The sequence below is a fragment of the Ischnura elegans genome, chromosome 9 (assembly GCF_921293095.1).
Source record: "Ischnura elegans chromosome 9, ioIscEleg1.1, whole genome shotgun sequence".
Taxonomy (NCBI): domain Eukaryota; kingdom Metazoa; phylum Arthropoda; class Insecta; order Odonata; family Coenagrionidae; genus Ischnura; species Ischnura elegans.
This window is the reverse complement of record NC_060254.1, coordinates 38,522,123-38,540,382: the sequence shown is the minus strand read 5'-3', so window position 1 is coordinate 38,540,382 and position 18,260 is coordinate 38,522,123. Positions and strand designations below refer to the sequence as shown.

Genomic DNA, 18,260 nt, shown 5'->3' with positions numbered 1-18,260 from the left:
TTTGGGACGTACTTCCCAAATTCCACAATTCCGTAATTCCACAGTGTATTGAATGAGCCACAGTGTATTTATGGTTTTACGCTATCCACAAACATAACATGTGTATCGCGAAATGGGGGCTTTAGAGTCATCCTAGTTTGCCGTTTGTTCATGCAATACTTTCATTTTTATGTTTACAGAGACGGGAGAAGTTGATGGCCAGGCGACCTTCGATGCCATTTGGGAGTCTCACCTGCAGCAGCTCGTCCCTTGCAAGATGTGCGGGAGGACCTTCTTCCCGGACAGGATCCAAATCCACGAGCGGAGCTGCAAGGGGAATCCCAAGAAGTGAAAGCGTCAAGTTCGCCCAAGTGGCTTTCATCCCTAACACTGAAACAATTCCTTAAAAAAATGCCTGAATGCTTCATCTTCTCCTTCGCCTCTCTCTCCCGCTCTCTCTATTGTTCCTCGCGTAATTTAACTGTGAATGTGATGGTTTGTACTCACCGAACGCTCTATGTACGTTTGAATATCCAAGAATACATATTAATATACATATATATTTAAATAAATTTGAGGAGCATTTTATTTCCCCGCTAAATTTGCTGGAGATTTGAAGGAGATGCTTAAGAAGACGTATCACGGACAGTGGCGGATAAATGGGGGGGGGGGGGCCTAAGGGGGCCATAGTCCCCCCAGGTATCCAATTTACACTAGATAGAATGGTAATGATTTTATGACCCTCACTACTGCTGGAATTTTAACCCCCACGTAGCCCCCCATTGTCCCTATCCTGGATCCGCCACTGATCACGGGTATGGTATTTGGAGGAGGCGGCCGGCAGCTGAGGTCATTTGCGCCATGAGGGAAGGGTATGGAAGGAAGGGTGGAGAGAAACCCGGCGTCAGCTTTAATCTGCTCTTACTGAAAGGCGCCAAGGGTGCCACGGCTTAACGCCCCATCCGACGGACAAAGTGTTGCGTCTAAAATGTCCTCTCAGGAAAAAAAATTCTGCCGTTCGAACTGTCATCTATCTGTTGATGGAGGCTTCCGCGGAGTTTTGCAGTAGGGGCAGCTAGGCTTCCGGGTTGTCTTCCGCGTAGATTCATTTACACCGCCGAAACTGTCGTAACGAATCTATCTCCTTTGTAACTACTGATTTGCATATGCTTTCGAACTGCAATGGAATTGAAACAAGATACACAGTAGTTCATGACATCATAGAGTTCATCCATGTCATCAACTCATTAGTATACCTTTCTAACTCATATCTAACACATGGAACTCCTCACAACATTCAAACAGGGTTCGGGCAGTCTCTAAAAATTCTCTGCCACCGCCGGTATTTGAACCCCAGCCCACGGGACGGTATACGTATCACTCCAACTCGACCGGTATTTTTTCGTTAAGTATTACATTTTGAAAGGTTTTTATGTTTAATTATCTTGAAATTAAAAAAATATTAATGGAATAATCTGCTGACTGCTGTGAATGCTAATGATGTTAACCCGAAAGTGACTACACTCAAGCCCGAGTCACACGACAATTTTTCCCCACCCCTTTCGAGGGACAGTTTCAGGGATCGCTCCAATGATGGCGGAAAATGACCGTTTCGCACGATCATACTCCGTGATGACTCCAGGGATGGAAATCCCGGTTCTTTTTCCATAATTCGTCACGTCTCTTTTTCCGTCGCTGAAACCATCACTAAGCACCGTCTTCCAGGCAATCAGTACGAACAGCCGCTAACAGCGATTGTAACGACACGCTTGGCTTTCGCTTGGATTACAGTTGTAAGTACTGGAAAGTACGGAATTATCGACGCAAAAAAGGGACGGAGGGAATGACAGTGTGATTCAGAAAATGACGTCATGAACGATCACTCTTTTGGTCCCTGAAAAACTATCGCTTCGGCTATCATTTTAAGGGACGAAAAAATGATCATTTGCTTCAGGCCTAAGTAAGGAAGCAATTCATTCGAATGGAGCATGATTCTCTATGGGAGCGAGGCATGGACGTTGACAGCAGCAGAGAAGTCAAAGAGTGGAAGCATTGAAAATGTGGTACCACCTTAGAATGATGTAGCCAAAATGGTAAGTAACGAGGAAATGCTGAGAAGAGCGTGGTTAAAGGGAAGTCATCGGAAAACCTGAGAGGAAGACTGGACAGCTTATTTGGTCAAAATCGTCGAAGAACGGTAAGAAGAGTATGAGATTAGAATGAGGTACACGGGACAGGTTGTAAAGGATCTAAAAGAGAAGAAATACATTACTATAAAAAGGCTAGCAGATAGGAGAGTGTAATGGAGAGCTGCGTCAAACCAATGTTAGGATGTTGACTAATGGTGATGATTTTTGAAGACGTTAAACTTTCATATTTCATATGCAGGAAATTAAGAGGGCCGTTTTTTATCAACCTCCGGTGGGTCATGAACAGACGACAAAGTGATTGATGAAAAATTGTTTCATCGCTAAATATTGAGCAAAATTCTGGTGTCCTTTCGACATAATCGCCTCGGCGGTTGAGGAATAGGGTGGTTTCCTATTATTTTTTTATTGCCTATATCGGAAGATTGTTACTCCTGGAGTACGTATTTCATGCTTTTAGATTTTTAAATGACGATATCTATTTTTCGCGATTAAATGAAAAGTGAAAAATTTCAAGCGCGCGAAAACGCGACGCGTAAGTAGGAAAGTCCGTGCGACGCACTTCTGGTTCCCCCTCTCTCCTTGTGAAGTGACCTTGATCGAGGCTCTGAGCGCTGATAGGACGCAGGATGCTAGCGGATAGCTGAGTACCTTGCTGAATGGTAGCGCTTGGCTTAAAAAAGGTTTATTAATACCTTATCAAACGAAGAAAACTTTCCGACCTTAGCCAGTTTTAATAGGTGATTATTAAGACATGTTTCCCTGAGCTCTGCGCCTCATGCATGCATTGGTAATCTCAGACGATGTATAACTCCTATCTACTCGTATAGAAACAAGGTCCCTGTGACGTCACGTGGAGTGGCATCGCATGGGCGCCAATCTGGCCCTTTTCAAATGAGGATAAAAATGGACCATTGCCATTCGTCTAAACCGGTATTTCTAAAACGAAATAATTTGTATATTATAAATACAGTAATTGTGGGTAACAAATCGCAATCAATGCCTTTCGGTTTCTTTGATGAAGGAAACTACCCTATTGGTCGTGCCTGTGGACAAGTTTTACTATACCTCCTTCAAAGGATGTTTCCGCCAATGACTTCCAATGAAGTTCGCCTTTGTCCTGAAGCTCATCGCATATTAGATAACGCTTCCTAACTTGCCACATCTTCATTTTAGCGTAAAGATGGAAGTTACACGTCACTAGATCGGCACTGCACGGCGGGTGATCGAAAATGTCCCATTGAAAATGCTCAAGGAGCAGTTGGGCTGCATCATCACTGAGATGACGGGCGTTGCCATGGATTGGAACACTTCGAGAAGTCTGCATGTCTCTTCTATTGTTTTGAATGGGAATGGACGCAATGTTTCACACGCACTGTTCTAGCCATAGTGCATTTAAAATAAATCTCTTTTATCGGCATAAAGGTGAAGACATGTCAATGCTGAAGCCATTCGACAAGTTTTCAGGCTGTCGCTCCGCAGTGCACACTTGGCGTGAGAATCTATTGAGGCAGTGTAGTTAATGAGATTGCTACTAACCTCAAACTAACAACTTACGGTCAGAAATTACTTGAACATGTGTTGTAGAGGGTGCGTATTATAAGTGGGATGTACTAACATGGAGATAAAGGATTCTCGTTTAAATTAATGCAAACGATTTTGGACTCCATTGTCACACACGCCGCAGCAGACAGTTAATTTGACCGAAATTAGTGTTTTTCCGTTGTCAATATTGAAGCGTAATTAATGATAAATTAAAAATGGTGACACTTATTTTAAGTATCGATGTTTATTCATCGGAAATAAGCATTAAAATGTTATAGGGATAGAATAGCAGATGCCTAAGATGAATCCGCCCAGAAGTCTGCAGCGTAGTTTTTGGCCGAGGTATCCTCGAGCCTTAATGTGATCACTTCTTACCTTTAACTAACATCTTATGGCCAGAAATGGCTTGAGCGCGTGGTGTGAAGGACGCGAAGTTTCCCTATCCGTGCAGTACCCGCCTGTCGCTTGTATGGTGTTTTTCTGAGGGAACGGAGGTTGAAAAAATAGCCCTTGTAATTTAATAGGTCCACACCATATATTCTGGATACTTTAAATCGATAGCCACTGTGTGTGAACTTAAGTTGTGAACTGGTAATACGTATCGAAAAAGGTAAATATACCACCAATTGAGGGGGAATAGTGCGTCATCTTAGTCGAGGGCACCTACTTTTCATGCAAAGTTACAGTAAAAAATAATGATCTTCATTACATAACACATAATTAGATTTTCTAAGGATCATTTAATTCCTTATTTAGAGGAGAGGAATTCCCAATCGACTTCTCAAAGTATTTTGTTTAAGTAAAGTTCGGAGGCTCGGTACAAAGGGATTGCACTAGGCCGAAAAATAATGGAACCACTGCCAGTTGAAATATCCGGTCGCTGGAGAGGTGGAATTTACTTTGCTCTCAGGAGCAATAAATAATTCTGTGGGCACCTACTTTTCATGTAACGCTACTGTAAAAATAACGATCTCCTTCATTGCTTGCCACATAATGTCGGTGGATACAGTTCTGTACCCTAATTAATCCCAATGTTACATTTTTCCAAAGTTTCGTCGAATACATACAACAAGAGGTTTGCACGTCATTTCAATATGCATGGTTACTGACTTTACGAGTTACTCGTTTATGTCATTCGCTGGGGGTTATTCTTAAGTTTCGAATTGAAGCTCAGATTCGGACAACGTAGGTGCCTGATTTTGCCAAACATGGGAATTCTTTGTAAGTTCAGTAAGTGACCGTCTGTAGCGCGAGAGAAACAACTTATCCACACGGCTCACTTTCATGAGAATGGATCATTTCCATCGTATCATTGTTGTTGCGACGAGTGATTCATTGTAGGATTCATTTGAAGATCCAGCAGCTTTTCGAATGTGGCAATATGGTAGTTTCTGTCATTAAAGAAAACGAAAGGCATTGATTGCGATTCGTTAGCCACCATTAGTGTATTCATAATATACAAATTATTTGATTTTAGAAATCCCAGTTTAGACGAATGGCAATGGTCAATTTTATCCTCATTTGAAGAAGGCCAGATTGGCGCCCATGCGATGCCACTCCACGTGACGTCACAAGGACTTGGTTTATATACGCGTAGATAGGAGTTTTACATCGTCTGAGATTACCAATGCATGCTGAGACACAGAGCTCAGAGAAACGTGTCTTAATAATCACCTATTAAAACTGCCTAAGGTCGGAAAGTTTCCTTCGGTTGATAAGGTATTAATAATGCTTATTTAAGCCAAGTGCTACCTGCTAGCATCCTGCGTCGTATCAGCGCTCAAAGCCTTGCCTCAAGGTCACCTCACTTGCGGAAGCGGGAACCAGAACGACGCCACACGGAGATTTCCCAGCATTCATACTTAGCCGTCGCGTTTTCGCGCGCTGGATAATTTTCACTATTCATTTAATCGCGAAAAATAGATATTGTCGTTAAAAAATCTGAAAGCGTGAAATACGTACTCCAGGAGAAATAATCTTTCGACTTAGGCAGTAAAAAAAATAATAGGAAACCACCCTATTATCATAACCAAATACAGAATAATATCCCTGCGTTTTTATTCCGATTATTACCACCGGTCGCTATCTATAGTTACCTAAAAAATCTCACAACGATTGTTGCATTACCTTCTCGTGTCTAATGCTAACTGTGGCTAATTATTAGCAACGATAAAAGTTAAATTAATGCCCCGAAGAAAAAGAATTTAACCCCAGAATGTTTTTACTTCAGGCTTAGAAATGGCGGGAAAAGGCCATATCGAATTCCATCCCAGGATTTTACATTCATGGTCATACATGATTCTTTACATTTCTAAGATAAAAATAAGGAGAATAGAAGGAACAGTAAATGAAATAAAATGATAGGTAGGTGTGAAAAGAGCTCATTAGGGAGATGAGGGTATTAGAGTGTCAAACCAATCTTAACATTATTGATCAGTGATGATTATGATAATGAGCTTTTCGTCTAAATCTGAACGACCAGCACTCTTCAATCAACTTTTATGAGCTACTACTGATTTTAAAATGGAGTAATGTTCTTATATAACCTCATTATCTCTGTGCTAATTATTTATTGTCTTCCATTATTACGGTGACCTCTGACTAATTATTTTCATATGCCAAAACGGGTAACCTTTCACGATCGACAGCCATATATTTGCTGAACATAACCCATCAAAAATTTTTATATCTTCCTTACAACCGATAAAGTTGTCCAGCAATACCTTTCTCCAGGTAATTAGGGTCACTTTTTGGCAATTTAAGTTACACACACTGATGCACCTGATATTATACTACTTACCAAGCTAGCGATTAGCTCTTATGCGGTACTCCTAATGGCGTGATTGAATTTGGATCTCTTATTAACTTAAGATAAAATAAGTCGCGAGTAATATGGCACAAATTGTGATTGTTTATCAGTGCAAATTATGCTTTTTGTTGACGTTAATTTTGGATGCGATTAGTTATTTCCTACAAATCTCTCACTCATTAATAATAAGTCAAATGGAAAATAGGAAGGTGTAAAAAATGAGACTCTCTACGAGAATGTGAGAAATATGAAAAAATAGGTACCCTGCAACAAAAACTCCTCCAGAGAGTTTTCTTACACCTTAAAGTCTCCATCTGCTAAAAAATTTTCAACTTTTATTTCGAGATTACGTGATGTTGCAGAAATACACGGAAATAAAGTAATCGTCGATGAGGAAATGATTTCGTGTCTGTATTAAATAAGTGGGGGCACATGCATGAAGTTTTTAACGAAACTAAAAGTCTAGCTCTTCCTGTTCTAATCTTAGATCTTGCTTTCCCTTTCGACGGCATTTTTTCCCCACATCTCCTTTTAGTTTCTCAACGGTTTTCCTTCGCAGTTAACTGGAGCATGGTCTGAACTCATCGCCCAAACTCACTCCTCTTACGCAATCTTGCGTGCTTCCATTAATTGAAACTGATCTTTATCCTCATCCTACCATTTTAGAAAGCTATCAGTATCATATCAAGCATGAAGAGGTGGGGTTGGTGTGATGGTGCTGACTTCCAACCCAGAGGGTCCGGGTTTGAATACCAGTACACAGTGGTCCCATATGGAAAAACGATGGCCAAAAGTCATGTTTTCGCATTTTTGCAAGGAATTTTTGAATGTTTTATTCGGATTCTACAGGATATGGCAATGGTGTAGCCAGGAATTTCCTTCCGAGGGGTGGGAGGGGGGGTCCTAAACCATGGGGGAAAATAAAAAAAAACAGGGTGGTATGTAGAGGGTTCCAAACTAATTTTAACATTTTTCATAATCGAAAAACCTTCATTTGTTGAAGAAATATTTTGTAAATTCATGATTTTTCATTTTTTTCTTTTATTAAGGAAAATAATTATGTTTTTATATTTCGGGGGGGGGGGGGAGGGGGGAGCTCCGAACCCCCCTCGCTACGCCACTGGGATATGGCCTACAAATAAGCTATTAATGGTATTTTCGCTGATTAAGGCGGTTAAGGGACCCGTCAAACATGGAGCCGTCAGCGTAAAAATGGCAGTTTCGTGAAATCGGTCGATTTCGAAGAAGTTCAGCTTCTACGGAGGACGAAATTGACCCAATATATTTAGCCAAAAACATTTTTACCTACAAACATAAACTTTAGCGCATGGTGGAAAATACAATTTACATAAACCACGGTGGTGGCAGAGATTTTTCAGAGACTGTCTGATCCCTGCTTGAGTACTTCTTGGAGGATTCTTCAAGAACAGTGCTCCTTTTGTCGGATGGGACGTTAAGCCGTGGACCCCTTTGCCTTTTTTCGTTAAGAGCAGGCTACTTCCGGCGACGGATTTCTCTTAACCTTTTCCTTCCTTTTCCGTCCGTAATGACGTCCTTAATGACCTCGGCAGTCGATTGGTCCCTCCAAATAACATAAAGTAATATGAGCATCCGGGTGGCATGTAACTGGCTCTTTAAAAGCTCAGATTGTCAAATATTACTCGACCGTCGAGAATTTTTCCTGTAAATATAGTAGATCTTTTTGTTAAAATTTCCTCAATTTTCGATTATGAAAAGAAAATCTGAAGAAAAGATTTGGTCAGGGACAAAGCGACACATGAAGAACTAAAATGTACCATCCCTTGCGTAAATGCCGTGTTACACGGGGCACGTCCTTGCACAATCTGACGTGTTGTCGAAGGCGCAGTCAAAATTGCGTCGTGTAAAGCGGTGAATTGTTAGAACACATGCGAGAATGCGTGGACGTGAGATGGCAAAATAACCCCTGTTCTAATTTCGTTCATGCATCCGCGTAATTCCACGCCATTTTAGAAATTAATGCAGTTCTAACCAGCGCGATTCCTTGCCCCGTGTAAAACGGCCTCAACTCATCCTAACTCAGTCACTCAGTCGCAGTGTCAGTCATTCTTATTGCCACGTGATCATAAGTATTCGGATAGTGAGAATGTATGCTTCCTTCTCTGCCGAGTGTATTTTGTCTTTTTAGTTACAACGGTTACAACTAATTGTAAGTGTATTACATACTTCGGCGCAAGCTGCTTTAATCGGCGTGTCTTAGGGGCTGCTAGCACACCAGCCGTTAACAAAAAATTATAATAAAAGGAAGACAGGGGGAAGCCCGTACTTATAGTCCCACCTGGTACATGTACACTGATTATGTATTACTCGTGTAAATATTACTCGACCATCGAGAATTTTTCGTGTAAATATAGTAGATCTTTGTGAACATTTCCTCAATTTTCAATTATAAAAAGAAAAATCTGAATAAATAGTGAATAAAATTATCAAGTACAACAAATACGGGAAATACAACACAGGAAAATTTTATCCAGGATCAATTATATATAACCTCAATATTTCATCTTGAAAACATAAAACATAAGTTGGTAAATGGTACAACTGAATGAAACCTATATCCATGCTGAACGAACAAGAGAAGAACTTAGCATGTAGATGAAGTTAGTGGTACAATTGGCTGTGAGTGTGACCCATAAATGGATAGGAACAGTAAAATTTTGGGCTTACGTGAAACTGCTTGAGAAAGCATATTTATGCGATGGCCAGTGAATAAGAACCTTGATTCCTGAGGTGATATATTTTTTCATTGAAAAAAAATTAATTCTAAGTCCTTATGCAAGAGGCTAATGATTTGCTTAAACGAAATACGTAGAAATACGTGCGGTGTAAAGTTGTATTACGCCGCTCGTAGTTCAAAAACTCCATGTGGAAATGGCCTGGTTTATGCATTACTTGGGTGATTCAGAGAATCCGTCACAGCTTAAGCAATAATAATAATAATAATAATAATAATAAGGCTGCAATAGAAAGGCTAACGCTACCCCGCTATATGGGAGGTAGAGGGTTAATAGATTTACAACAGCTCCTCAAAAACCAAATTCATGGACTAAAACATTTCTTCTACGATAAATCAAACAGTTCAAAGCTTCACAAATCAATAGTATATGCCGACAACAAATTAACACCATTAAATCTAAAAAATGGCACGACCGATGAAGCAACCAACACAGGAGCTGTTCTATTAAATAGAAAGGTAGAAGTATGGGCCCAGAAGGAATTACATGGACGACACATCAATGACCTCAATCAACCATATGTTGATAAAATCTCATCAAACAAATGGTTATCATTGGGTGAACTTTATGGAGAAACCGAAGGGTTCATGCTTGCAATACAAGACCAGGTCATCCGCACTAAAAATTATGCAAAGTACATCCTTGGTGATAAAAGCATAACAGATGACAAATGTAGAAGGTGTTTTCAAGTACCTGAAACAATCCAGCACATTATATCTGGCTGTAAGATGCTAGCTAATACAGAATATTTAAGTAGACATAATCAAGTTGCAAAAATTATCCACCAAAAACTGGCCTACCAACACAAGTTAATAGATACTAAGACCCCATATTATGTGTACCACCCTGAAACAGTGCTTGAAAACGGCGAATTTAAAATCTATTACGATCTGCCTATTCAAACAGATAAAACTATAGTTAATAATAGACCAGATATAGTGTTGATTGACAAGAAATATAGAACTTGCTACATAGTTGATATTGCCGTGCCACTGTCGCATAACATCGAAAAGACAATTACAGGAAAAATTAACAAGTACCAAGATCTGGCAATAGAAATAAAAAGAATATGGAATATGGAACAGGTTTATATAGCTCCAATTGTCATCTCAGCTACCGGTATCATCCCAAAACACATACAAAATAGTTTCAAAATACTCAACCTCCATCCAAATACTTACATCAAACTGCAAAAGGCTGTAATAATTTCAACCTGTCATATCACGAGAAAATTTCTCAACGCAATTCAATAGTGAAGAGTTACCTTGGTGAAAACCCGTGCTCTTAACACTAAAGCTACTCAGTGAAAACTGAAGAAAATTTAAGGAAAAACATAATAATAATAATTCAATTGTGGAGTTTCTAAACACAGTAATGAGCAAGTGGCAAACTCAGTTGGTATTGAATACCTCTCAAGGTCAAATTCAAAGTAGTATTATCCGAATAAAAAAAGGAATATTTCAAGGGGATTCACTGAGCCCATTATGGTTCTGCCTAGCTGTCAACCCATTATCAAATATATTAAATTCAACAAAATATGGATTCAAATTAAAAATTGATAGAAATCAGACACATATGATTAATCATCTTTTCTACATGGATGATCTAAAGCTATATGCCCACAATCAGAAGGAGTTAAATTATATGTTGAAGTTAACGGAGAGCTTTAGTAATGACATATGTATGAAGTTTGGAATAGATAAATGCAGAAAATTAGAAATTAATAAAGGGAGATACGTTAAAGGGCAAGATATTCTTTTAGATAGCGGAAAAATCGAAAACATGGAAGAACATGAAAAATATAAATATCTTGGCATACTGCAGGACACTCAAATCCCACAGAAAGAAATTAAGGAAAAAGTCACAAGAGAATATAAAAATAGGCTTCAACTTATACTTAAAACGCAGTTAAATAGCAGGAATACAACAAAAGCCATAAATACATTTGCTGTTCCAACTTTAACGTATACATTTGGTGTAATTCATTGGACAAATACGGATTTAGAAGACCTAGATAGATTGACAAGGAAAGTGTTAACAGATTACAAATCACATCATCCAAATGCTGCTGTCGAAAGGTTATACAATAAGAGAAAAAATGGTGGTAGAGGTTTAATACGCATTAAGAACCTACATTACAGAATTATAGATAAATTTAGAAATTACTTTTTCCAAAAAGGCGAGACGACTAACCTCTATAAGTCAGTCGTAAAAAATGATGATAAAGCAACACCACTCCAGCTTAATGTCAGAGACAAATCGATAGATGAAGAAAAAATAGAGGAGCTAGAAGATACATGGAGAAGCAAGCAAATACATGGCATTCATCACAAATTTCTTCATCAGGAATGTGTAGACACCTCACTATCAAATGCCTGGTTAAAAAGAGGTGAGCTATATAAGGAAACGGAGGGGACAATGGTAGCCATTCAGGACAGAGTAATTGGTACGAAGAATTATAGGAAATATATAATCAAAGACGGAAGCGTATTAAATGACTTATGTCGCAAATGTAATGCAAAGAGTGAGACGATAGAACACATAATTAGCGAATGTACGAATCTAGTAGGTAATGAATACACCAAAAGACACAATAATGTATGCAAAATTATTTATTTAGAAATAGCGCATGTTACCGGATTAAAAGTGGATCATGAACCATATTACCTTTTCACCCCTGCTACAGTGCTGGAAAATGAAAATTACAAATTATACTGGGACAACACAATTTACACAGACAAACCTGTCCAGCATAACAGACCGGACATAATCTGGATTAAAAAAAAAGAAAAGCAGACCTTTATAATTGAAATAGCAGTTCCGGCTGACCACAACCTTAAGAAGAAATACGAGGAAAAGAAACAAAAATATCAAGACCTCGCAAGGCAAATAAAAACTATCTGGAAACAGGACGTGGTCACCATCATCCCCATAGTAATATCATCAACAGGAATAATACATTCATCACTAAATTTTGGAATTGAACAATTAAAAATTAAAAGAAACACAATATATAACATTCAAAAATCTGTAATACTGGATACATGTAGAACAGTTAGATTGTTTTTAAATGAATTGTAACTTGAGGCAGCGTCTTGGCAAGGCCCGACGCTGTCAGACCTCCAAGTAAATCTTGTGGAATAAAGAATAATAATAATAAATTTATTAACCTTCAATTTTTACAAGGCAAGTCAATAGTAATGATCAAGTACATAAAAGGTAATAGTCAAGTACATAAAGTCAGTAAAGGATATATACAAGTCAGTACACTATGGTGTACACAAAAGCACAATATACATTACAATCAAAATACAATATTACATTATTAAATTGACATCCTACAAATATTTGGATTCGAAATCCTGTGGTTTATAATTATACCTATAATGTGAAGGCATTTTTGTCATTTATGAATTCATTTAGTGAATAAAAAGCCTTTTTACAAATAATTTGTTTAATCAATTTGTTTAATTTCTTATTATCTTTCATTGTTTTCATTGTGTCTGGTACCTTATTGAAATACTGAATTCCTGTGTAAAGTACACTTTTTTCATAAAATGCTTTTTTGTGGAATATACTATTAAAATTATTAGGATGTCTGGTTTGGTATTTGTGACAACTCAAATGTGGTGTGTACAGACGAGGGTTATTTTTAACAAATATAATTATGTTAAGTATGTAAATACAGGGAAGAGTTGGAATTCTATCTTTGATGAAAAAATGTTTGCAAGATTCACATGACTTCAGGTCATTTAAGACTCGTATAGCTCTTTTCTGGATCCTGAATAATCTCTCTATATACACCATTGAGACTTGTCCCCAGTATATAATGCCATATTGTAGTAGGCTGTGCAATGGTGAGAATGTGGTAGTGTTGTTCTGGTATGGAGGATCCCGGAATAATGAGAGTTTCATGTGAGGAGTAAGCTGATTACTTGACTTAATTAGGATGAGCTTGCCGCGGGTGTAATGATTTTGCCTCACATCCGACTGAGGCGGCCGGATTGCTGCAAGACACGTGCGGTGCGTAAGATTTCACTTGTTGCATCAATGCAATCATGTGGCTAACTTTTACGGATTCCGTATAAGTTTATTTTGGAGATCAGTTGAGCTTTAGGGAAGAGTAGAATTTTACGGTATGATTCTTAATTTTGGTCAGCAATTTATCACGCTGAGCGGTTCATAGCTCTATTTCTCGGTGGGACTTTGCCTTTTTGTTTTAACACGTAATTTATTTTACATTATGGCCGGCAAAGCAGGGAAGTATATATATATATATATATATATATATATATATATATATAAATAAATAGTTCAAGTTAATATCGATAAACACAGAGACGCAAAAAATATATATGTAATTGAACCTGACTGGTATAAAACATTTCCAGTAATATTCCAAAGTAATTTCATCTTTTAATCTGTGATTATTATTATAATTTTTATCCAAACACTTAATTTATATCCATTTTAAATTTAAGTATTAATATTTAAACATTATGTAGTCAAAGTTCACCACAACCTTTCACATTATGGGGCCTACTTTATTTAATTTTCCATGCATTAACGACAAATAATTTGTTTGAAGCACCAATATTTTTAAAATATAAATGGAGTAACAAATTAAAAAGGCTTCAAAGAGGATTTGATAGAGCATAGTTGATATCCTGCTTCTAGAGCAGTATTATATAGGACGGGAACTAATTTTATGCTACATTAAAGCGTCAGAAATGAAAATTTTTAATAGATTTTGTCACATCTCTATCAATCGAACCTCAACAAAAAAATTCTCTTATCTCAGACTACAATTTTCTTCCATATTACATCAACCTCTCGCGAAAAATTCTTTCTGATATTTTTTCTTACGCGTGTGAAACTCAGTGCTCCCAACCATGTTAAAAAGGTTGATAATGCTATTTTTTCACTTAGCGTGCCAACTCATTCAGTTGAGAGATTATAAAACTCGATGGTTAACTACAGTGAAAGGGAATTATGACTTTCGCATACAAAGGCGGAAGTGGATATTACGCAACCAAAATTCAACATTTGACCTCGTGTTGTGAAAAAAAGTCCATGATGAAACTAGCCAATTATTATTTTTTCCCCATTGGGGTTGTGTACACAGTTGTTGTTTCGTGACGGTATAAAGTCACCGACAAAAGAAAATTCAGAGACGATATTTTTTGACCACATACAATTGAAGGTACCTTTCAACATAGAAATAAGAAAACAATGAATCAGTCCTTATATATGAAGCGTGCTTCTCTACTGAAGTGAGGCACGGACAATGACTGCAGCGGAAAAATCAACCGTGGCGGCTTTCGAAATATTGTGCAAAAAAAATGATGAGCATCAAATGGTTCGAACGAGTAAGCTATGAGGAAGTCCCAAAAAGAGTAGGCGAAAAGAGTAGCCTCGTGAAAAACTTGATAGGAAGAAAGAACAGCATAATCGGCCATATCTTGAGATATGATGCCCCAATGAAGACAATCGCCCCGAGACGGTTAGACGAAAAGAATGGGAAAGGGAGATCGCGAATAAAATACGTGGAACAGGTAAAGAATGATGTCAAAGAGAAGATATACCACTGCAGTGGCGGATACATATGGGGGGCGCGGGGGGCGCGCGCCCCTCCCTTGCGGGTCCGGCCGTATTGGCAAACATGGCAGAACCACGATTGTGACTTTTTTATATCATAAGATGGCATTGTCTTATATATGTGTATAATTACATTAATTAAAATTTTATTTTACTCTGCCTGTGACTTGATTATTTTTTATTGCGATATCGCGATAAAAAGTAAAGGCAACTCAATATATCTTTTGCGCCCCCCCCCTTGAGTGTTTTCTGTATCCGCCCCTGTACCACTGTCGATACGATTTTGCACGTAGGCGAGAAAATATTAGCAGATTGAAGAAATGAGTGAAGAGCTTCGTCAAATTATATTTGATTTTATTACAAGTTTTCCCTTAAAGGGGTGAAGAAGCGTAGGCCGTGACACATCGCACATGCAGCTAATGGTTTGGGGCCGTGAATCGGGGTTGGACGACGCGGAAATGGTAGTCAAAATTCATTCCACAGTCAACTGCCCGAATGGTTATGCAATATAGTGGTTTAATTTCAACAAATAAGTAAGCGCGTAAGAATTTAATAGCCATGCAACATCCTATGGACCTTGTGATAGGTATTGCGAAGGTTAAAGATCAGAAAATTCACTTTACAGTGTGTGTGTGCAGCATCAAGTCATCCGTCACTGGGACTTGATCCGTGGAACCTCTGATTAGTATCATGATGCTTTACGCACTACACCACCGGAACGATCGAGTTCTAAGGCAGTCTCAATGCCCAATGTGTCGATGTGTCCAATGATGTCCCGACGAGAGTAGATTCCATTCTGAGTGACTCGAGGGCGAAGCATACTTCGGAGAATATGGCGAAGAATTCGTAGCTGGATCTTTTGCGCCTTGTCATAATGCGACGGGCATGATTATTCCCCCGGTATAAGGGATATATTGCTTTTAAAACTCCCGGTTGTATGAGAACATTACGAGGGCAAAATTTTGGAAGACAAGTAGTTCCTGAAGTGGCCGCTCTCGGACGCCAACGAGCTTTGCGTTAATTTTTTCCGCCACCGTAAATGCAGAAAGTAACGGAAAAAGCGATGGAAAAATGGACGGTGGGAATGAACGTGTGATTCAGACAACGATGAGTCCGTCGATCACTTTTTTTAATTGAATTTTGAATTCTCAGATATTGCTGCGCGCGGAGCCACAACAATTCTAGCAGCGTATTTGAGGTTCCTCAAGTGTAATATTCGTGGAAAGGACTTACGCGGACACGGCCTTTACCATGGCCTATCCGACGCCTATCCCCTGTGTCTCTCTCTGGCGCGGCTTATCCACACCCCTTACATTAGGGATAGGAAGTGAAATGAAACGAAAATGTTTCGTTTCGACCCGGAGAAAAACGAAAATACGAAGCATGGATTTAGTTTCGTTCCATTACGAAATTAAAATCACCAAGGAGTTTAGTTTCGACCCGGGGCGAAACTTAACCCCCTGGAACAAAACTAAATTAATCGAAACTCCGCTGCTCATAGTTAAGTTTCGATCCCAGAAGTTGCGTGGAGGTGGATAAGAGGGAATAGATTCGACCCATTACGTTTGACATACTACGTGTGGAGAGGTTAAAAAATTGAGCTCAAAAATCGAATGGCCAGTTCGCGTTCACCGCTCTCCTGTTTGTGGTCAAAATATGAGTGCCCAGGGACGCCGACTTACAAAAAATATTGAGGGGGCCCAAACCAGGGATCTTTTCCCGGGAAATTTTATAAGTATTGAGTTTTAAGTTTTTTAAGCATTTTAGAAGAGTCGTATGATCAACATTAGAACCCTTATAACTCGAATCTCGATATCTGGACACTCCGGGGAAAATCGACAAGCCTTACACATTTTTTCCTCACACCCATAACGAATTTTTGAGGGGGCTCGGGCCCCCTCAAGCCCCATGGAGTCGGCGCCACTGTGAGTGCCCCATGCATCTAATGGCGGTAGGCTGAACCTCTACTTCATTCAACCATACTTCGCACTTGGTGTTTGGTTCGAAACTAAACTGTTCGAAGGTGAAGCACGTGGTCCCTCTGGTGCGAAACATTAGCTACGTTTCGTTTCGTCATAGAGGCTTAGTTTACCCCGAAGAAGTTTTGACTCCGATTTCGTTTCGACGCTGAGTTTAGGTCCCCTGGTTTAAATCCATTTCGTTTCTACATTTCGCTCTCGGGAACGAAACTATTGAAATTTTACTTGTTTTGAATTTCGTTTAGATTCTATTGTCATCCCTGCCTTACATTTTCCCTGCCTCGGGATATATGAACGTGAGTTTTCCGCGCAGTATCAACCCAAAGCTGCCTTGACCGAAACTGTTCGTATTCCGCACAGGACCTCTAACTCATCTTGACCTCTTGACTGCGAATGTCTAAAATTCACGTATTGCTGCTATGCCAACGGCAAAAGAACTTCTCTCGGATTCTATGTAGGTATATTGTTATACATGTCTTCTACCAGTAGGCAGTAAAAATATTGAATCGCAGGCTTTCACGGCGTATAATATAGTGGAAGATTACTCTGGATTTCCACCGCATCAGGTCATCCATCATGGCCGACGCTTCAATGATCGAGTCGTCCATCGTCATTAGTACAAGAATGCGTTGGCCCGGTGAAAATCTCAAGTAGCCTTCCACGAGTAAACATCTTGATTGGTTGAGAAAAAAGTTGTTTGTTATCTGTTTGACGCATGTAATAGACATAACTGACCAAACCAAAACCAAAATTAAATTTCACTTTCAAGTTTCGGTGAAATTTCAATCAGTACAACAGCAATCACAACTTTGCAGTATGTCATAACTAATTTCTTTATTAGTGTACATTGCACGTAGTAGTAACATAGATTATGCATTCATTAGCATAAATTGCACCCAGCAGAAATATCCCACACCCGCTCATATTAATTGTGTGGTTGGTTATTTGCGGAATACAGACGTATCTATTTAGTGGACCATTTTCCAACCCTATTTGACGGGCGGAATGCAGATGCGACCCTATGGTGTATGGAGCTCGAAAGTTCTCTTTCCTTCGCTATTCTTTGGAATACCTCCTTGTCTCTCGCCTAATCCGTCCATTTGGTCTTCAGCACACGCTGTCAGCCCAAGGTATCGAAGGCTCTAATCTTTTCTATATAGTCATGTTTTTCAATGATCCACGCTTCTGATTCGTTTTTTTTCTGTTTGATCGACATAGTAAAATACCCAACAGGTTAATTATTTGCTTTGACGACAAGAGCCAGGATGGGGATCGGATTGCAGTGGAATCTAGACTGTTAAGTTCCCACCTCCAAGGTCGGTTTCGAATACCAGCGGCCACGGTTTTTTTTTCAGGTAACCCGATCCCTGCTCGGGTGTTTTTTGAAGGTCAGCCCTAGGTCAGCATTCAGTCCTTCAGACAGGACATA

The 18,260-nt window shown here is 39.2% G+C and overlaps 1 protein-coding gene across 2 annotated transcripts in view; it reads left to right on the top strand.

The window, feature by feature from the left end:
• LOC124165569 (titin-like) overlaps window positions 1-551 on the top strand; it is an 85,539-nt gene extending 84,988 nt beyond the window's left edge. For both annotated transcript variants that reach the window (XM_046543025.1, XM_046543024.1), the window contains one exon: window positions 180-551. In XM_046543025.1, the coding sequence (XP_046398981.1) occupies window positions 180-331 (152 nt within the window). In that variant the 3' untranslated portion in view covers window positions 332-551. The remainder of the gene's footprint in view (window positions 1-179) is intronic.
• The last annotated feature ends 17,709 nt before the right edge of the window (window positions 552-18,260 follow it).